Source organism: Acomys russatus, chromosome 12 (genome assembly GCF_903995435.1).
Source record: "Acomys russatus chromosome 12, mAcoRus1.1, whole genome shotgun sequence".
Taxonomy (NCBI): Eukaryota; Metazoa; Chordata; class Mammalia; order Rodentia; family Muridae; genus Acomys; species Acomys russatus.
The window spans coordinates 11,572,148-11,594,182 of NC_067148.1; the positions used below are offsets into that span (position 1 = coordinate 11,572,148).

Consider the following 22,035-nt stretch of genomic DNA (forward strand, 5'->3'; position numbering starts at 1 on the left):
CGCTGTTTTGGGGTTGAAAAGAAAATCAATACTAAAGTATCTTAAGGGCCCAGAGAATCTATTACTAAACAACAAGGTGAGTGTTAAGTTTTTGGTTTCTCTGAAAATTACATTTCAGTCAACCTATATATTCCAGATGCTCACTCATAAAGGACTCCTTCATACCAGACGTTTAAAAATGAACATGAGTCCATCAACTAAAGAAGAGTGTGTGCATTTTTAAATAAGTAAACTAGTTTTATATTGTTCTGCTTTCGGCGAAAACCTGTTCCTTTGAGACCAATACTTCCCATTGTAGAAACAATTCACCTGGTTTCTAACTTATTCTATTTCCTTAACTTTAAGCACCGTGATTGGATGGCTGTCTTCAATTTGATTAATCCTCAAATGTACCATTTAATGTAAAATAGCTGAATTACTGAGTGGCCACACAGGAAAAAGGCTTCAGTTTTCACAGGATTAGCCGAAGTGGAAAGAGAAGTTTTTTTGGGTTTTGTATAAGAATTCATTTTTAAAATCCGAGTTAGTTCCTTCACCTCTCCATGCAAATGGCCGTTCAGTGTGACATGTTAAAGTGGGTGTTGCTCCGGTGGACACTAGAACTGCCATCACCTCTGGAGATAGGGCTGAAGAGTACAAATACTTTGAAGTGGAAGTGATTGAGTTAACCCACACACAGGGATTTAATACTTCATGTTGGTCCAATTCCACATCTGCTTCAACTGTCTATATTAAATTTGTTATTGTAAACATACGTCCTACTTGATTGTGCCTTTGTAAAGAGTCACTGAGAGAAATGGTCCTACAAATGTGAATGTTGCTACCACTACAGCATGAATGTATAATTATATTAAAAATAATAATCCACAGAAATAGTATTTGGATGTGTTTATCTTCACTCAGATCATTTGAAAGGAAAACTCTTCACCTTGCCATTTGGGGTGTCTGTTTTTACTTTCCTGCCTTTTTCAGTGAACAACTTTCCTTTTCATTGAGTACGCCTCTTGTTAATTATTCAGTATACCTACTGGGTTCCTAGAGAAAATCCTTAAAAAGCTCTCCCTTTTCTTTGCTGACCATCGTGGCTGTCTTGTGCTCCTTCATCCCCATAAAGATCGTGGGAACATGGTGTGGTTGTCTCATTTCATTTATGCAGCAGCCAAACACCCACCTAGTATAAGAAGAATCTAAGCCACAAAGATCTGACACTGAGTGCCAGTGTGTCAGTGGGAAAGCTGGAACAGCCTAGAGCTTAGGATGGTATGTCTCAAACAGTATTGCGTCTCATTCGAAGCCTTCAGAGAAAACAAATTAGGGGCTAAGTGGTTTCATGTGCCTCAGGCGTTAACTGAGGAGTGGGCCAGCTGTTGAGTCAGTGATGAAACAGGTACTCAGGAGTCATTTAGTGTCCCCAGGCATGTTTTAAGACACCTGGTGATGACTTGTACCATTGAAGAAAGGTTAACACCAGCATGCTGCCCTGTGGTTCCTCCTGCCCCATCTGTTTCCCAGCACTGGAGAAAGGAGTGTTGTTAGCACAGTCCCAGATCTTATCACAGCCTGCCCTTCACCTCCCCTACTCCACACATTTAACTTTTTATAGGCATGAGATAGACCTTGCTATTAGAACATATGCGAGTGTTCATATGGCTGCTACAAAAGAAATTTAGCTTTGCTTACTGTCTCTTGGTATTTCATACATTCTGAAATTATGGAATAAATCCTGTAAAGAAACGCCAAGTATTGTTAGCATCATATCATGAAAGCTAATAGTGTTTGAGCACAAAATACATGAAGCTACAGAGGCAGTTGCTGTGGCTGGGTTGGTTGTGTACCTAGGAGAGCTCATTCTACATAAAGATTTACACAGAACATACTGTACAAACAGCCGCAGTTTTAGTTTTTATGTAATTACAGTGGACAAGTTGTATGCCAATGCTCATAACTGCCTCGGTTGCCTATTTTATATCCTATTCTGCCATCGTCTCCCATTACTACTTTTACTTTTCATCCATGTCTGTGTAGAGTAAGCAAGCAGTACATTTTGCTGGGAGAAAACTAATTTGTTAAGCCCTCAATTAGCTGAAAGAATGGGCTCTGATTAATATGGTCACCACCACTGTAATCTCGGTTTCTGTCACAGCTTGGCAAACCAGAACCATCTATGCAACCCAAGGTGATTAGGTAATTCCTCAGATCTGTTTCTCAGCAATAAGATATCTCAAATCCAATGAGTTACAGTTAATGTATACTTTATTCATTTGGTGTTAAACTAAGGTTAAAATATTTTTATTTCAAAGTATGACCAGGAAGACTGTCTTAAAACATTTTAAAGGATTCCCTGCAGTGCGGCAGATACACTGCAAGCGTTAAGGAGTCTTAGAGAGAAAATACAAAGTAAACAGCACCAGGCACTAGGTACTTGTCGGTGGCTGGCTCCTGTAGTGTGTTGTATTGGTTACATTTTCAAGATGAAGGAAAGAAACAGACCCTCCAGTTTCCTTCTGTGCTACTGAAGGTGAGGACTGTGTAGGTCAACTTAGCTGGAATTCTAACTGTTCCATGGAACCTTCTCTTTTGCTCCTGGGGTCTGAATCCAGTTACCCATGCTAAGTAAGTGCTCTACCAACCACTGTGTTCCCAGGCCTCTATGTGACTCCGGATTAGAAATAAGAACATCCAACATTTCCCTTTCTAAGAGAAAAATTAAGTGCTTTGTTCAGGCTAAGAAGTAAAGATTTTTAAACATCCGATATTTAGACCTGGCTAGCGTATTTAAAAATCTTTCCAATAAACATTTGACCTTTGTTCATCTCAATAATTTCAGTCCAAAGATGCCTAGGAAAAGTCATAATTCTTAAATACTTTTTCTTATCTATAATTTCCTTTCAATGCCTGAAATTAGATTAATCCAATTCTAAACAGGACATGAATGAATGAGTTACTATCCTTAAGAGTAAATATTTCCTCTTAATTAAGATGTATTAAATGGGGCTGGAGAGATGGCTCAGCGGTTAAGAGCACTGTCAGCTCTCCCAGAGGTCCAGAGTTTAGTTCCCAGCAACCACATGGTGGCTCACAACCATCTCTAATGTGATCTGATGCCCTCTTCTGGCCTGTAGGTGTATATGCAGGCAGAGCACTGTATACATAATAAATCTTAAAAAGAAAAAAAAAAAAAAGATTAAATGGGTGAACACATGCTCAGTAAAGATAGTTGTTTTCCAGTGTTACTAAGTGTGATTAGGTACAGAGCATACACATACACACATGCCTTACTGTCATCAAAGATTACATTAGTGGGATTTCTCATCTTAAAAAAAAAGTATTTCTTTGAAAAACTAGAAGAAATATTAGAGACTTATTTGATGGGAAATAAGTATGTAAGTATTAACTAAAAAGAGGCAGACAACATTTGATAGCAGGAAAAGGTCCAGATCAGATGAGACATTTGCTTTGGATAGATCCATGATACTCTACTTATTCTTAGTCCTGACACCTCAAAGTACCCTGTAAGCTTTAATATCTAAACCATTCTGCTCTCTCATACACGTCCTGTGCCTCAAGGAAGAACATCCCACTCTTGTGTGTAATTTTCTAGCATGTGATGACAACTGATGGACAGGGCCTAAGCCATCTCAGAGTTTTGGCTAAGGGAACTCTGGAAAGTGGCTTTATGTAAGACAGTGCCTGTGGCCTGCAGCCAGACTCCTTCCACTGCATACAAATGAAGACACACAAGGCTCCAGCTGCTACTGGCAACCATCCCATGACCACGAGGGTAGCAACCTATGATGATGCCAATCCTGTGGTTGAAAGAGAGTGGGGTGGGGGTGGGGTGAGCGAGCTTTTGGTGGCACTACTGAGTCGCTGGAAAGACCAGAGGTCGTTCCATTAGTAGACTTTAGGTAGTGTGATTCAAGGTATTTTCTATTATGCTGGAATATTAGTTATTTACTTCTTAGAGCTAAAGAATGGGCCCACTAAGCATTCTCAATCTACCATGTAGAAAAAAAGATAAGCATCTCCTTTTATATCACAAATCTGAGACATCTTTCCTATTTTTAAAAAGCATCTTTAAATATAGTTTTCAAATACTTGAGCTGATTTATTTTTAAATTTTACTATGTTTAGTTCATTTTTTACTCCGAGTTCTTGCTGTAGGCTTTGTCTTGAATACGTAAGACCATTTGGCGTGCATAGAAATCCCTGTATTCCTCTGGTAACTCAGCCAGTGTTTTCAAGGCTCTGTCTAAGATCTGCACAGCTCTGGAGGCTGCTACAGGGTCTTTGTTGCCATAGGTATCTGTTTTGTCATAGCATTCCGATGGAAGGTGCTTCCAAAAGATGTTCACTCCCACTCCAAACTCTTCAGAAATTACATTATGGAACCATAAAGCTGTAGAAAGTTAAAAAAAACAAAAAGTTAAAAATAAACCCTACAGTTAAACAACAACAACAAATGTCAGTGAAGTATCACGGGTTGCATAAAACCAGTGTAAGAATCAGTCTTCGTAGCAAGCTCCTGCCGCCTGCATACTCCCTGTTTTCCAGTCACTCACTTCTGAACGGCAGCTAGCTCAGTGTCAGGAGCACAGCCCTTGTTCTAAACCCCTTAGGAATTGTCACTTTCCCATCTAGCTTGAAAGACATAATCAAGTTGTATTTGCTTTGTGATTCTCTGATTCAGAGCAGTCTTTTGTGTTACACATTTACACTTCCTGACTCACACAACCACAACAGAACATGGAATGTTTTGCACACATAACAGCTTAATTATCTGAAGACTATGCCTGGTCCTTTGTGATTCAGTACGGCACTTGTTCTCAATCACTTCCTGTTCCAGTGGCAAGCCGGCTCCCTAACCTACGCTAGCATGCATTATAGCTTCAGTCTTTATATTTCTAAAGCTTAGATCCATCCTCTTTTTTTTTTTTCCAGCCCTTTTACCGTAATTATGAAAAGCTACAGCAAACCGTTTGGTGGTAGTGGTGGGAAAGCAGAAATGTGATAACATTATTTAGCTATTTTTTCATTTTCACTAAAAAGTTTATCGTTTTCAACTAACATTTTAAAAATGTAAGTGCTGGAAGAATATTAAAGAACACCTCAATGGAACAGATGGAATGCTAATCACGCCAAAAACTGGTTAGTCTTGTGAAAGGAGGGTTTAAATCTTAGAGGCACACACATACTGAAAGTGCTCATGGAAAAACAGCACTTATGTATAAAGTAGTCTTCAACAGTTTTGCTTTATAAGGTCTTTCAGAATCTTTTTTCACTTATTAATATAACAAGACAAGCCAATCATTCTTATAATTAAATTTAAAGATGACACTCTTGCTTTTGTATTAAAAAATATGTAAATAATTTCCAGATAAACTGTAAGAGACAACTACATAGCTCTAATCATGGTCTAAAGACATGAAAGCCAAAAATTTAATTTACAAGGCTGGGTGCACACCTTTGATCCCAGCACTCAGGAGGCAGAGGAAGGACAATCTCTGTGAGTTCAAGGCCAGCCTGTTCTACAAATCAAGTCCAGGACAGCCAGGGCTATTACACAAAGAAACCCCGTCTCAGAAAAAAAAAAAGCACCAAAAATTTACAAAATGGCAATTGATTAAAGATAAAGGAATAGCCGCTGATTTAAGATGAAGGAGTAGTTGCTGAAAAAAAGTACAGTAATAAATCAATAATGCATAATTTTCTATCAGCTGTATGAAGGGTGTTGCTTTCTAGGGAATATAAAAATTAACAAGAGCATGGTTTCTTTTGCTCAAGGAATTTACAATCTAACTTCAAGTATGTCACCTGATTTTTATCTTTTATATATGTTTCAGAAGCTAATTCTAGCACTCAATAAAGCTATCAATAGTTTATGAACTACAGCAAATAGAATCACACACATAAAACTGGTCAATAAGCCCCGTACTTTTGTTCTTTATAATCTTCAAGTATTCACCTAAGTATTAATAGATATTAATCATAGCACCGTAGTTACTCACAGCATGGAAATGTCATGAGCATCCAAACTAATGCTTATTTAATACTGGACACAGAAACCATGTACAAAAAAATTTTCATATGTTGGTATAACATCTTGATATTCAATAAAAACATATAACCTTCTTTAGAAATGGCAGACAAAATTTGCTGTTTCTAAACTGCCTACATATTTTAGAAATAAAATAATTTTAAAAAACAACCAGGTATAATCTTTTCCCAGATATGCGGATAATTAGTTCATGTTATCTAGTAAAATAACTCAGAATACTGTCTTAACAAGTTATGGATTGCTTCATGACAGAAATACACTCTGAGAATACAGTGGTGTCCATAGCACAGCTGGAGCGGCCGCGTACATCCCTAGACTAAAGGGTACAGCCCACTGTTAGGAGGGATAAGCTTGCACAACAGCTCACTGTCCTGAAAACTACAGGCAGCTGTGACACAGTGTTCCTGCATAGCTAGACACAGATGCACACAGAAAAAATACCTTACCGGGAATAAACAGGACATCGCCAGCCTCGAGGGAGCACTCATACCGCCTCGCCTTGGGGAAGAGCGGGTACTTAGCCAGGTCTGGGCTGTCGATATTCAGCACTTCCGATTTAGAACCTGAGAAGTCCAAGAGAGACCACACAGACTGAACCAAGGTAGCATTCTACAGAGTAATCACAAACGTAAGCTTGGAACTTAATTCTTTTCAGTTACTGTGTTCACACTGTGAGAACTATTCTTCTGAAACCTAACATAATTGTCAATGACCATTCTTTAAACATGGCAACTGACACCTATCATCCTTGAAATGCAGTAAGATAATCTTAAAAGTTTTGTTTTTGCTGTTGTTTTGGCTTTTTGGTTTTTGGAGACAGCTTCTCACATAGTCCAGGCTGACGGTAAACTCTGCAGCTGAGGACAGACTGCCTTAAACTTCTGATCCTCTCTGGGTTTGGTATTTTGTTTTTGGCACAGGGTTTCTCTGTGTAGCTCTAGCTGTCCTGGAACTTACTCTGTAGCCTAGGCTGGCCTTGAACTCAAGAACCTGCCTCTGCCTCCCCGGGACTGGCATTAAAGGGGTGTGCCTCTGCGCCCAGCCTTGAAAAGTCACTTTTTATACAGCCGATCATCACTCACACGCACAGTGGGAAGGACAGTGCATACTTAGGAAGAAGTATCCTACAATGCGGCCTTCCCATATCATTTAAAAATGCCAAATAAACTCTAGAAACATAAAATTAAATCATACCTGATAAGTATAAATATTCTGAGTCTCGAGGATTGAACAGTGTGATCCGCTTCTTTCCTGTCACTTGTATTAAAAAGTTATCCATTACCTAAAGAACGGTAAGAAGTATGAGCAAGCAGTATCTAAAACTCCATTCAAACCCTCTTCATCACCACTCTCTGTCTGTCTGTCTGCCTGCCTGCCTGCCTGCCTGCCTGTCTGTCTGTCTGTCTCTCTCTCTCTCAGGGACTGTTCACAGGGTCTCACTGTGCTGCCCACACTGGCCTTCTGATGCTCCTGCCCCAGCTCAGGTGGGATCACAGGTATGTGTCACTATGTGTCCGTTACCTAAACCCTGTTCCTTTTGTGAGATCTGACTTACACAGAACTCTTACAATCATAGTTCAGCCCTAACATTGCAAGTGTGTATTGCATATACAGCTGTCTTTACTGAAGGCACTCTTCCCGTGCTTCTTAACATGGGGAGGACCAGCAAGTTACAAAGTCAGGAAGTGAGAATACAATGAAAGCTCACCCAAGGTTGCCCTTGCTTAATATTATCTTACTAAGTTGTCGAGGGCTGCCCTGGCCTGAGCAGGAAGCACCAACATAGCTACTGTTGAAAACTGCACACATGCCACCCACAACAAGGTCTATTTGCAAAGGACTACAATCAGACACGTTCCCGTAGCATGCTTTTCAGGGATGCACTGTTAACTTTCCCTGTGTATACAAAGCTTCTCTTGCTACAGAATGTGAAAAATGCTAACAGGCAGTGGCACATGATTCAGGTAAAGAACTAAGACATACCCTGAGCGGGACACGCATGGCTGGCCATTCACATAGCATCGCTACTGACGCAGTCTTCTTTCAGCACTAACCCTTTACTTAGCAAACCTTACTCTGTAACTATAACTACTGCTCCTCTCACTTATTTTCAAGAAAAACATTATATATTCTCTTGTAATACAAGGTCAAAGGAACTACTTAAAGCATAATCTGTAAGTTAAAAATGTATGAGGCACATCATTTCCTCACCATTCAAATACAACTTTGAAAATATGCTGTCATGTCTGTCTCATCTATTTATAGAGTTGCTGTGGTGAAATCCCCTGGGAATTTTAGGACGAATTAGAATGTCCACATACATGGAATAGCAGTGCGGCGTGCTGCCACAATCCTCAACTCCTGCCAGTTGGAGGCAGAGAAAGAAAGATCTAAGGTCAAGTCCAATCAGGGATTCAAAATGAGACTCCTATTTCAAAACACCAAAAGGACCTGGGAATATACTAGGTTTGCATTAACTTTTTGCTTCTCCAGCTGCCAACACCAAACTACATACAACAGCATTTAAAATATGCTTACTATATCTACATATATATATTTCAGCAAATAAAACCAGTGAGATCAAAGTCTACACACCGTGTGTGTGCACAAATCAGGGAACATCTGACATTCTTAAGGGAGATATAGATTAGCTATACATGTAGATATAGATGTATCTCCTAACACCTTCAGATACCACAAATTCTTATTCTTGCAAATCCTTCCCCATAGCTCTACTTTCCCCTAAATAATGACAGCCAGTGAACCACAACTCCCTTTTATCTATATTTTTTTCATTTATTATAATTTATTTACATTTCATCCCAATTGTTATCCCCTCCCTCTTCTGCCCTATTCACCCCCCTTAGACTTCTGTGGGGTGGGGGATGGAGGGTGAGGCGGTTCCTTCCCCACCTGACCTCAGCCTATCAGGTGTCACCAGGGTGGCCTGCAGTCCCTTCCTCTGTGTGCCCGCAAGGTCATCACACCAAGGGGCAGTGATCAAATCGTGGGCACCATGGTTTATGTTAGAGGCAGTCCCCACTCCCTCCGCACCTATAATTTGTCGTGTTTGTGATGAAGAATTAAAAACCAGAGCACAGAGAATCATGTAAGAAACTAGGCTTTACTCCAGGCTGACTCCGCATTACTACTGTCCCTGCCCTTATGCTCACAGCTCCACGTCTCAGCCAATGGCGTGGCACAATGTCTACACTAGCCTGTAAGCGTAAGCTATCAACGTCAGGCCTGGAGGCGCAGTAGATCTCTGAGCCTTCACATTTCTTCTCTTGTAACGTACGTCATAGTGAGTCCAGAGCTGCAATCCAGGTGAACTAATTCGAAAGACACTGGAAAAGAACTGCTCCTCTGTGAAGAACACAGGAAACTTAATATCGTCTCCTAATGATGGAAACTGCTGTCGGATATCTGCAACATCCTGAATCGACAGACAAAAATACTCAAATGAAAAACTAATAAGCACAACACTGGCAGAACGACCACTGTTAGGCACCAACACATAAAATAGCAAAGAGGAAAGAGGCAAGTCTGTTAGGCGCTGTGAAGGCCGTGGTGTGAAAAGCCCACTGGCACACTTAACCTTTCCAGTGAAGGAGGAACTGCGGTCAACTCTAATATACGCACTAACAGAATCTGCCTACTCTCAGCAAGTCATACCATTTGTATCTATCTAGCCTTAATAGTTTGGCTTTAAATACACATAAAGTCTCATCTAATACATCATCAGTTTAGCTGAAGTACCGTTTGTACATAGTTAGCAATAGGGACTCTTACTGTGTATTATTTAGATGACTCTAAGATTCTGTAGCTCTGAATAACTAAAGATTTCTCATTCTGCGGAACAAATCATCGGAAGAAACAGAAGACAATGAAAGGGGTTGCATGCCTAACAGTGATGTAGGCCTACTTTACAGTGCTGTGTGAAAATGCTTGCTGACATTTTAAGTAGCTGCTTTAAATCCACAGTCCTTACCTTCCTCGGGTCTTCTCCAAGTGACCGTAAGTAGTACTTCTCATCCTTAAACACCCCAAAGAAAAGTACGCCAGCGGTTATTAAAAACAAAAAGAAACAAGAAAGGAGCAAATCTTAAAAAATGACCTAGTTAAGTCATGTAAAAAGTTCAGTTATCTTACCCTTTCTGCTGATGCTCCCTGGTGGCCACATAAAGAAATGTCTTTAGAGTTGCTCATGGCTGGATCCACCAGACAGTAAATAAAGAAGTCCTAAGGCAGCACAAGCGCCTAAAACCCTGATTAACTTATGCGTCACTTACACTGTTTGAACATTTGATCAATAAAATGTGAGTTTAACAGCAAACATCTTAATGCAACTGTAAAATGAGATAAATAACCTTATCCTTTATCACATTAAAAAAACAGGAGACTGAGCCGGGTGCAGTGGCACACCCCTTTAAACCTAGCACTCAGGAGGCAGAGGCAGGTGGACTGCTGTGAGTTTGAGGCCAGCCTGGTCTATAAAATGAGTCCAGTACAGCCAAGGCTACACAGAGAAACCGTCTCAGAAAAAACAAAAACAAAAACTCCCAAAACAGGAAACTACTTTGTGCCAAACTGTGCCTATCCAACAACCTGCATTCTCACACCAGGTCCCTCTGAGGAGTCAGATCACGCACGACTCAGACATGCATCATTTTATAAAAAAATTACACAAGTGGTTTCAAGTTATCATTTACAGCTCTGACTACCTGAGTAGTTAAATAAGACCTGACTCTTAACAGTCACTGTAGGGCTGGGCTCTGAGTCTGTTCCGACACTGGCCCAGCATCTACAACAGCCTGGATTCTGTTCCCAGCACCACAAACACCAACACCAACCCTGTGCTGTGCAGTTGCTAGGAGAGCGGAAAACACCAACACCAACCCTGTGCTGTGCACTTTCTTGGAGAGCAGAAACCCGAGACCAAGCAGAGGCAGAGTCCAACCTAAGAACGCTGCCTTCCAAAAAGCAGTTCAGTTTTATAAACTTCAAAGTGTATCTCATTCAGCCTTAAACTATAAATCTACAACCATCGATTTATAACTTAGCTGTTTAAATATTTTTAGTGCCACATTGAAACTATTCTTTAAATAGGCTTCAGAGTATGTTCTTCACAATTTGAACTGTCATTTAGTGAAGGGGCGTCGCTCAGTTCTCCATCAAGGAAGGGTCCGTGCTTGTTGCATTTGCCTTGGGCTGCTAGCTGTTAACTTCTTCAGGTTTACCTCAGCATTTGAGCAACAACCAAAGAAGTCTAGACATTGCCAGCTATGGAGGCCCCTCTGATGAACAGCCTTTGCACAGGGTTTCACAGAGAACTGGTCGGCTGCCAGCTGTGTAGTTGTCTGATGGCTCCCCACCACACACCCCAACTCCTCTCCTGCTTCCTCTTCTTCCCTGCCACAGGCAGTACTTACTCCATCTCAGTGTCAATTTTCCATCTGACTTCACTGGGAATCCATGTTGATCTGTTCCGTAACTTTTAGACTTATCCCTTTACTTTGTCTCTGTTTTCTTTTACGGCATGTTTCATGGCTATTTAAATCTGTGCCATTCACAGACTTTTGATAGGGGAAAAAAAAATCTCTAAAAGCAATGAAGACAGACAACCAAAGAACAGCTACTGTATTTAGGAGTAACTAATGAAGACTGGTTTTAAGAGACATTCTGATCATGGTCAGGATGGAAGTCAACACGTCATTTTCTGAGACAGCTCAGCAATCTGGCTATGCTGGTGGCCAGTGAGGCCCAGGATCCTCTTGTCCCTGCCTCCTAGCACTACAATTACAAGTGTGTGCCAGGACACCAGCATCCTCACACCTGTGCTGGGGACCAACCTGCATCCTCAGGCTTGCTGTGCAGCTTTACCAACTGAGGCATCACTCCAACTCCAACACAGCTTAGAACTCTACAGGTAAGCCTGACCAAAAGGTCTAAATATGGAAATTACTCAGAGCTACGCTATAATGTAAGAATCCTGCTTTAATCTTGAACAAGTGTTACACAGATAAAAGAAACAGTACTGGTAGCCTAGTGTGGTGGCTCACACTCAGGGAGGCAGAGGCAGGCTGATCACTCTGAGTCCAAGGCCAGCCTGGTCTACAAAGTGAGTCAAGGACAGCTAGGGCTACACAAAAACCAAAAAAAACCATCCCCCCCCCCCCAAATAAGGAAGAGAAAAAAGAAATAGTGTAACAATAAAATATAGAATTAAAAAAAAAGATTTATCTATTTATTATTATGTATACATTGCTCTAGATCACATTATAGATGGTTGTGAGCCACCATGTGGTTGCTGGGAATTGAACTCATAACCTCTGGAAGAGTAGTCAGTGCTCTTAACCTCTGAGCCATCTCTCCAGACCAAAATATGGAAATTTTAACGGAAGATATGAAAATAGTTTTCTACTAACATCTGAGTCTGGTGTATGACAGCAGGCTATTTTAAGAGGAAGCAGGATTAATGATAAATAGGTGATGAGTAGTTTCTGTGGCAGGCACACTGCTGACACTGCTAAGTACGGATTATTTTATTCAGTTAGTCCTTACAGAGACCTTATGTAATAAGTAGTTTTTAATCTTCACATAGAAATAAGTTATTTAAATAAAAAATAATTTGGTCAAGGTTTGAGAGCTAAAAAATAGCAGAGATACAGCCTGTAGAATATCCAACCAAAGTTTAAGAATGGCTATCATGCTGGGCGGTGGTGGCGCACGCCTTTAATCCCAGCACTCGGGAGAGAGGCAGGCGATCCTCTGAGTTCGAGGCCAGCCTGGTTTACAAAGCAAATCCAGGACAGCCAGGCCAACCAGAGAAACCCTGTCTTGAAAAACAAAACAAAAACCATATAAATAATAATAATGGCTACCAGAGATTAGAGCTCTTGTACATATGTCATCATTTTTGATCTTCTGTATAAAACAACCCAGTGCTCCTTTACAAGGAAGTCCACTCAGGGAAGCCTGGAGAGATGGCTCAATGGAGAAAGTGCCTGCTGGGTGAACATGAGGATCTGAGTTCAATACCAGCACCATGTAGAAACAGCTGCATGTGCAGTATGTGCCGGGGACAAAGACTGACTCCCTGGAGCCTACTGATTAGCTAGCCTTCCAGGTTTCAAGAGACCTTTCCTCATACAAAATAAGGTAGAGAGTGACTGATAAAGACACTCCATGTAAACCTCCGGCCTCCACACATATGCAAAAATCCATTTCTTATGGCTATTAATTATTTCTAAGAGAAATTACCTCTGATATGAAGAATTCTTTATGTGTTTCTTCAGCTGCTCTCTGGACCAACTTGTTAAAAGGTAAGGTTCTGAAATAAACATAACAGAATCCTTAGATATAAAAATAACATACGAACTAGTAATGTCATCACCATGCACACAGCCTTAGCACAGTTGAGTGTCACATGCTTTGAAATATCCAGTTGTTAGTATAATCCACATGGATGCAATTCTGAATATTCAAAAGTCATTTAGCATTATATAAATTTGACCTTTATCTGAAGTTTTAGACTAAAAGATTTTAAAATGTAAAATCTTTTATATTTAAAGGTTGTCAAAGGTCACTTCCTACTGTTCAAGTTACTGAGAGAGATGGTTCCATGGTATCAGGGCACTTTGAAAATACACAAACGGGGGCTGGAGAGAGGGCTTAGTGTTGAAGAGCACTGGCTACTCTTGAGAGCAACCTGAGTCCAGTTCCCAGCTCCCAAGTGTGTGGCTCACAACCATCCAGAGCTGGAGCATCCGATGGCCGCTTCTGGCCTCCACGGCACCAGACATACATGCAGAGCACTCAGATACACGCAGGCAACTCATACAATCAAAATAAAGTTTAACAAGTACACAATCTTTGAGGCCCTGACTGCCACCTGTCACCCTGTGCCGTGGCCAGACAAGTCTTGTGAATGGGACAAATGGCTACTGTCACACTAGGAGGAAGGTCACTAGTGAAGCTGCCTGGCCTCCCCCGCTTCTTGGTACCACCTGGGCACAGTGCTGCTCTCACCCTCCTGCTCCACCTGCCATGTTACGGCTTCTAGAGAAAATGGTTAGCCATCTTAGAAAGGACATTTGTTTCCATCACACCATACTCTTTGTCAGAGGGTTATCTTTGCTCCAGTCACCCTAGCATCTTCCAAAACCAAAAGCGCTTCCCAGATGGACTCAGCAGCTTTCACCAGACCCTGGTCCTAACCCTATTTTAAAAATCAAAGCATTTCCCAGTCCTGAAAAGACTACCTTATCAATCCTGAAGTTTGTCCTCCAATCCCCACCGGAAGTCTGCCAGTCTCATGACACGCATGTGCAAGGGAAAGATTCGGAGGAGAGTTATAGACTCTCCTCTATGAGATCATGACCTGGAGCTAGCTTACTTTTTCCCAGTATTGTTGTTTTCCAAGAAACATAGAAAAGGCTCTGTGCCCGCTATGATATCAGACAACACTGTTTCCCAGAACGTAGTTTTCCTGGTTACAGTGTGTGAATAGGCCCTTAAAGGCTCTGGGGACACTAACCTAAGCTGGGGTAAGTTTCAGTATCATAGTCTTGTTCTGTCATGGCTAAGCTGTCACTGGTTGGTCAAAAATAACTCTTGGATTTATACAATTCACCGATAACATTCTGTTAATATGTTGTTTCCAGCCTCGTATTCTTTTGAAAACCTAAGTCAATTTTCTGTCCCACTATGTAGTGTGGGTCCTGTGAGTGTGAGTGCCAATCTGAGCTGGAGCTATTGCTGGGAATGGTATAGAGTGGGCACAGCGGAAGGAACGGCGTCTGCTTCCCACCTCCTCAGCCCAAGGCAGCTCCTGCTGCAGCGTCTGCTCTACTTTCCCAGACTTGGTTGGCACTCTTGGTCAGCGCATCCGTGTCAGGGTCTCATGACATGCATCTCATCATCCCTGCCAAATCATCTCCTGCGATCTGAGGAGGCTGATGTGGCCTCAGCTACCCGTGTAACTAGCGTGACTGCCCATGCTTAGCCTCCTTACGAGGGAGAACAAAGAGATGCTTCTAACCTGAAGCTGGGCTGACCAGTGACCCTGCAGGAGTGAGACAGAGCAGGTCCATCCAGAGAAGCAGAACCTCAGCCTGTCCACAGCCTTTCCCTACACAGCAGTTGGGAAGTTCCCCAGCCTTAGGCTTCCTCTGCCAGCAAGGCTCTAAAACGTCTTCTATTACAGTGCCTTTTCTCTGGACCAGCACACAGAACAGTAGGGGAGACTATCAGAGACTATCAGACGCTCCTGGGGTCTGTGACAAGCAAATCTTGAATATATACCCTGGCTTTTATTATTTTAAGCTACATGATCTTAGACAAATCATTTAATTTTAATTAAAAATTAGTACATATGTGTGTGAGGGGGTGGCTGTGGGTAGATGTGTTTACACTACGGCATGTGTGTGGAGGTCACAGGACAATTTGCAGGAGATGGTTCTTCTACCATGTGTGTCTGGGCCATCAAACTTAGGTTCTCAGGGTTGCAACAGGCACCCTATCCACTGAGCCATCTCATGAGGTTCACCAGCTACTTTTATTAAACCTTCTCATCTGTAAAATCGTCACAAGCCACATCTACTTCAGAGTATCTTATAGTTTAAACGGGAAACATAATCTAGTGTTGGCACAGTACCTAAAACAGTGACAATAGCAGCGATGTGCCCTTAGCAACACACAAGCAGTGAATATTAAAAACAAAGAACCTCAGCTCATCAGCCAGTTCTGTGTCTGAAATGGCTGCTTTCCGAGAGCAACACCAGGTGTATGAGACAAGAACAGGGCGAAGACAGAGTTAATGAGGCTTACGCAGTGACCGCTCTCACCTTGCAGGCGCTCCTACTCAGTGCCCCTCCTACGGAGGACCAGGAGTAGCAAACAAGACAACATACATGCTAATGCATGCTAACTCACAGGTCTCTAGACACCTGAGAAAAGCAGCTCAAGCCAACGTGACTCTATCGCAGCGTGATGTGTAGCTATAGGGCTTACTATGTTTCAGTTTCTCTAGATTAAACCCCGTCCTTCCTTCCTACAGCCTTGTTACTGCTAAAACAAAACACTGAAAGTCTACTTTTGTTCCTTGCACAAAAATAATTTTTCAGGTTTTTAGTAGCTCCAGTGAAAGGCTTTGAAGAAGCTAGAATAGAAACTATTACATAATGTATGTGTTTGAAAAGAAAGTTTTAAAAAGTTTAAAAGACATGAAAAACATAAAAACTATTCAAGATGAAGTTTCAATACACATTTGTTATGGTGTTAGACTCTGGAAAATAAGTAATATTAACCACAGGCTGAAAAGCTCTCATCGTTCCAGTACTTTCTTCCACTTTTTTGACTGAATAAAAAGTGCCAAGTTCTTGGCCTTGGAAAAACTTATGGCAATTAAATTCAGCCTGTGGCTTGTGACGTAACCCAGAGCTATAATGGTGACTACTCAATCGGAAACTGAGAAGCGCTGTGGCCACGACTGCCCAAGCTTGGAAAGCACTGGCGAGAGGAACAGGGCCCGGACATCGGAAACCATTTAGCTCATCTCTAAACTCAAATCCACCGTGAACAACAGGGTCTTTCAATAGATATACTTTGCTGGGAACTGCACAGGCTCAGAATGTGAAAGCCGTCTTTCAATCTGACATTGTTAACGAGTAGCATGGCAATCAACAGCACTGGAGAGCTGTGAGGTCTCGAGCCTAGACACTCAGCAGCCGACTTAGCTGTCAGACACCGCCCTGCACACGGCAAGCAGGAAAGAAGCTATCAGCGTCAAGGCCCTTGCAGCAGGAGATAACTGGGCTGTAAATGCTACCAAACCAAGACAGCACACACCAAATACAGGCGGCCTTGTGCTTTCTGCGAGGCAGAAAGAAACACCAGCCTTCAAGAAAACTTCCCACCCTGCGTAATGGCAGCAGAAATGGGTCAGTAAAGACTGAGGGAACACAGCACACAACTTTAGAGGCAACCTAGCTCCAAGAATAGAAATTCTCTGTTCCATGACTCCACAGAATACAAGGAGCACCCTATATTTAAAAAATAAGTCTGTGGAAATATCTCTGTACAATTATATAAACTCAGAATCCTTGTCTTTTAAGGCACTCATTAAAAAGGAATAAGCTATTCCATGGTTACATAAATTAGACTAAAGATGAAATGCAGTATGGTCTTTATATAATGATGTAAAAATATTTTTAAAGGTTTAAAAAAGTAATTTGTACCCCCAGAGTAACCTCAGAAGAAAATACCTATACACAAAGTTCTTACTAATGAAGTCCATCTGTGCAACTGCAGCAACGTGAATCTTCACTTCTTTCGTGCCTCCAGCTTGGCTCAGGTAATCCACTGTCCATTTGCTCGTGCAAGGTCCCAAGTCGAGTCCTTCCAACACAAGAGGCTTTCTCTGCAATGAAGGTGAAATACACAGCAACTGTGAAACCCAACACTGCATCAAATAAACGCTGCCTTGGTATCAGAGTGTGGCTTGGATCTGAGCCTAGAATGCTCCAACGCAAGCATCCAACAGTGTGTGCTGTTACCAAAACATACAGATGACCTACGTCATATCCCTAGGACAGACTTAAGGTTAGGCCTCATCAACAAAGAAAGGAAATTCAAATACTAAAGTATTTTTGTGTTATTTACAGCAAAAGCATAATTCAATTTTACACTGTTTTTTGTAACTTTTAATTTTGATATCACTTTAAGCTTTCTAAAAATATAAGAACATAAGAATTTCCATATGATCTCTACTCATTCACCAACTTTTCAAATGTACTACCATTTGTGTTATTACTCACTTACAAATTTAGTGGATAAAGACATAAATTATTAAACCTAATTTTTCTAGACCACAGATGAACTGTCCACATCGTGTCCTCGTATCTCTGAACCTTAAGCATATCATCTGAAAACAGAGCTCCTCTCCTACAGAGCAGCTTTCAAAGTGGTACCCACAGTGACATGTTATGCTGCAGCCCTCCTCTCCTACAGAGCAGCTTTCAAAGTGGTACCCACACTGACGTGTTATGATGGAGCCCTCCAAGCACACGGGAATCTCGCTCACCTTCCCAGTCATTTCCCTTAGTGTGCTTTCCCTGACCCAGAACTCAGGCTGAGATGCCACAGCAGATGCGGTGATGATGAGTCTGATGTGTGCCCATCTGGGATGGCTCATTAGCTCTATTGTCTTCTATGACCTTAAGATTTCTGAGCACAGAGGCCAATTATTTTGTTGAATGCCCTTGGATTTGGGTCGATCTAGTTTCTCCATGATTGGAGTTTGGGCTGCACAATTTGAGTGAGGAATGTTCCACAGAAGGAATGCTGTAAAGCTCCCAGGACACATCAGGTGGGACACGCTCCTCGGCCCCAACACTTACCCAGTCTCTCAGCCTCCAGATTTGTTGGTGTAATTTTAATGCTCAAATTATTGCAGATGGGACAAGTAGGTCTCTTCGGGTTGGTTTCTGTGACTTTTAAAACTAAACATTTCCTTACTTTATAGCAAAATAAGATGATATAGTTATCTTTTTTATTTTCCCTGCCCAGCCCTAAAATCCATCATTTCTTTAAGAAACTCTAGTTTCTTCTAACTGGGAACTTTTCTTGACATTTTAATGTGTGTGTGTAATGTATTTTTATTACATCCATCTACCCTAAAGGGCTCTTTTACTGCTGTATCATAACTTCTGCCTTCTTAACGGTAAGAGCAAGAAACATAAAAACACACAAATCTAGATGTGCAATTACACATCTTTATTTCTTACCATATATGTACCATACGTACACATATATAAATATAATGCATTATATGAATAATACATATGTCAAAGTTAAATCTAGCCTTTATTGTTTGTATTTTTGCAACTTTTTTATTCAACAGTGAAAAACTTATTTCCCACCATCAATATTTAATCATTTGCAAAATTCTAGAATTTCCAGAAAACACTTTCAGAACTGCTAGTTCATTGGGTAACTCAGGTTACTTTTCCTCTCCCCATAACACTTCTTATTTTTCTTTTACTTTAGGGTTGTTTTGTTTTTAAATCCTCTCTCACTTCTGTTGACATTTTGTGTCTGTTTTGTTTGAGACAGAGTCTCACTAGGTAGCCCTGGCTAGCCTAGAGCTCACTATGTAGACAAAGTTAGCCACAAACTCACGGAAATCCACGGCCTCTTCCCAAACCTCCCTGGTTTCTTTTTTTCTAACAATTATTTTAGAATGTGAAATATTAATTCTATTCCTCCAAAAGCCAGCTCTCTCAGCACATTCTTCCAGCTAATGCTCACTTATGCTCTAGAGACAGGCAGTTCATTTCTTAACTACCATTCCTGTAACTCTTTTATTCAGAGTGCCCGCAAACACACATTTGGTTGTTCTTTCTGGTTTTTCTTTTGTTTTCAACACAGGATTTCCCCTTGTAGTCTTGGCTTTCCTGGACTCAATTTGTAGATCAGGCTGGCCTCAAAGGGATCTGCTTGCCTCTGTCTCCCCTATGCTGGAATTACAGGAGTGGGCCTCTGTGGCAGGCTTGCTTTAAAAAAAAAAAAAAAAAAAAAAAAAAAAGGCATGCACCACCACACCCAGCCAAAAAAGAGATAGCAGGGAATTGAACCCAGAACCTTCAGACTCAAGGTCTGAAGCCTTATCAACTGAAGCAGAGCAGATGGATCTCTGTGAGTTCGAGGCCAGCCTGGTCTATAGAGTGAGTCCAAGACAGCCAAGGCTACACAGAGAAACCCTGTCTTTGAGGGAAAAAAAAAAAAACTATATATTTTCTTTTTATGTTTCTTTAAAAACATATACTTTGAAAATTATTGCTATCAGTTCCAACGCTATTCTTTTTTATAGCTTTATATAGCAAAGAATAAATAAGCAACACAGTCATGCACACAGACATGAACGTAGGTGAGACAAGAGACAAGAGGGACTTCAACAGGAGAGCGAGGGGATCAGGGTGAAGCCTGGGAGTGAAAATGAGCAGAATTTATTACATCTATCGACGAAGCTGCCAGTGAATGAAAAATTCCTCAGTTATAAAGTAAACAAAGGCAGTTTGTGCGCTGTACCAAGAGTGAAATCACGTGGTATAAGTTGGCTGCTGTTTCAATCTTGGGCAAGAATCAATGATCTCAGTGTAGGAGTGACCCTGTCTGGTTCGTACTGATGAAAACCTGCTGTGTTTTCCTGTTGATCTGTTCTATGTCAAACAGACTTCCTGTAACGGAGGCAGAAAGACAGGGAATGGCGTGGGAGGGGAGAGGAGAGCCTCATGCTATAGTCTGAAGTCTCTCAGCAGCTGAGAGTTAAGAATTTAGCACAACTAGTAGGGGGTTAGTGCCACAAGCCTTTAATCCCAGCTGTGGGGAAGTAGAGGCAGGTGGAGCTCTAAGTTCCAGACCAGCCTGGCCTACAGAGGACAGCCAGGGCTACACAGAGAAACCCTCTCTCTGAAAACCAAAAAAGAAAGAAAGAAAGAAAGAAAGGAATTCCAGCACAATTAACAAATTTTGGTGGGAGTTTGCCTACATGAGATAATATTGCTTTTTATAAAGCAAATAAGAATATTCTAATAGCAACAAACCATGTCCTAAGGCCAAACGTACATAACCAGGTATGGCTTCTCTCTTTTCTTGAACCTCCAAACCAGTTTATTCTCTAGGATTCTCAAGAGCAAGACTAAAGCTCCACCTGCAGTAAAAGACACAGCTTTTTATACTTTCGGTTTGTTTTTGTTTTGAGACAGGGTTTCTCTGTGTCCCCTTAGCTGTCCTGGGACTTGCTCTGTAGATCAGGCTGGCCTCCAACTCATGCCTCCTGATTGTTGGCTTGCAAAAAGACCTACAGTTTTACCTGATGCAACTACAATATTAGCCAAAGCATCTCTCTATGGAAGCAGGAACTTAAAAACTCTTAATAAACTCGACTGGAAATTCTCCTCTGTAGGGCTTGTGAGCAGAGGTCTCTCAAAGGGACCTTCAGGCCGCTCCAGCAACATGATGTACGAACCCCACCCTACTACCAGTAACACAACCTTGGAGGCCTTTTCCTTTCAAATATTCGCCAGAATCCGTCCGCTGTTATTCTGAAGCTTGGACTCTCTTAAAAAGTCCTAAAAGGAAACTTTTTTTCTTTTCTTAAATTTAACTACTTCCTGCTAGTTTTCTTTTTCTTTTTCTTTCTTTCTCTTTTTAAAAGAAAGGATTTGTTAAGTCTTAATTATGATCGAGGTTTAAATCCAAAACGTGTACGAGAGGAAACGTACGGGAAGTTTCCCATTGGTTTCCCTCTTGTAATCCCTCTTTAAACCGAAATATTTAACCTCAAAACTCTAGTATCTTGAAACAGTCAGGAGCTGTCAGGACCTATAGAGGGGCGAGGGATTTTGAACTAAATTTTAGGAAAACTCGTAGAAGAGGAGGACGCGAGACCAGCAAAGCCACACGCGTTAAGATTCCCGCCGAGGCCGCCTTCTCAGCGAGCTTTGGCAAAACGCTTCGTGCCAGGCTAGCTTTCTCGGGTCATCCTGCTCCCCAGAAACGCGGGGCCGTTTCCTCCAGCGCGTTTAATTCCCTTCCGCCCTCTTCTCTGGCAGCGAGCCGCCCAGTGTGCAGCGGCTGTCTGCGGTCTCTTCCCCCCACTCTCCGGGTCGCCAGAAGGTTCCGGGATGTCTCTCCTGGCTTCCCGCCGCAAACCTCCTCACCTGTGGGTAAAGATGCTCCATGAACTGCTCCCGCGAGACGCCCCGAAGCCGGGGTACCGGAAGGCGCTGCTCCGCCATGGTGGCTCAGGTTAGATGTCACAGGCCTGGGAAGTTGGATGAGTTCGTCCACGCCTGATGCCACCCCCCTCCGTAAACACCACCCAGGAAGAAAAGGTCCGCGCGTAAACACCACCCAGGAAGAAAAGGCCCGCGGAGGTGACGGGCCCCCGAGGGCGGCCGGTCCGAAGCGCG

General features: G+C 41.8%; 1 protein-coding gene across 1 annotated transcript; it reads right to left on the reverse strand.

Annotated features, from left to right (window-relative positions):
* Positions 1-4,106: 4,106 nt before the first annotated feature.
* Positions 4,107-22,012, reverse strand: Tyw5 (tRNA-yW synthesizing protein 5). The gene is made up of 8 exons (XM_051153840.1): positions 21,784-22,012; positions 17,326-17,480; positions 13,322-13,391; positions 10,050-10,094; positions 9,357-9,494; positions 7,253-7,340; positions 6,505-6,621; positions 4,107-4,399 (listed from the first exon to the last, which is right to left on the reverse strand). Exons 1-8 carry the CDS (start codon positions 21,859-21,861, stop codon positions 4,143-4,145), a joined length of 948 nt encoding a protein of 315 aa, XP_051009797.1. The 5' UTR covers positions 21,862-22,012; the 3' UTR covers positions 4,107-4,142.
* Positions 22,013-22,035: the final 23 nt, after the last annotated feature.

Bases quoted from the DNA above. Each gene is read 5' to 3' on its own strand.
- Tyw5 (XM_051153840.1), bottom strand. From the start codon at position 21,861: ATGGCGGAGCAGCGCCTTCCGGTACCCCGGCTTCGGGGCGTCTCGCGG. The intron at 7,341-9,356 runs GTACGTTACAAG...ACCGTTCTTTAG, and splicing joins AGCTCTGGACTCACTATGAC to GTAATGGATAACTTTTTAAT. The intron at 6,622-7,252 runs GTATGATTTAAT...TGGACTTCTCAG, and splicing joins AGAATATTTATACTTATCAG to GTTCTAAATCGGAAGTGCTG.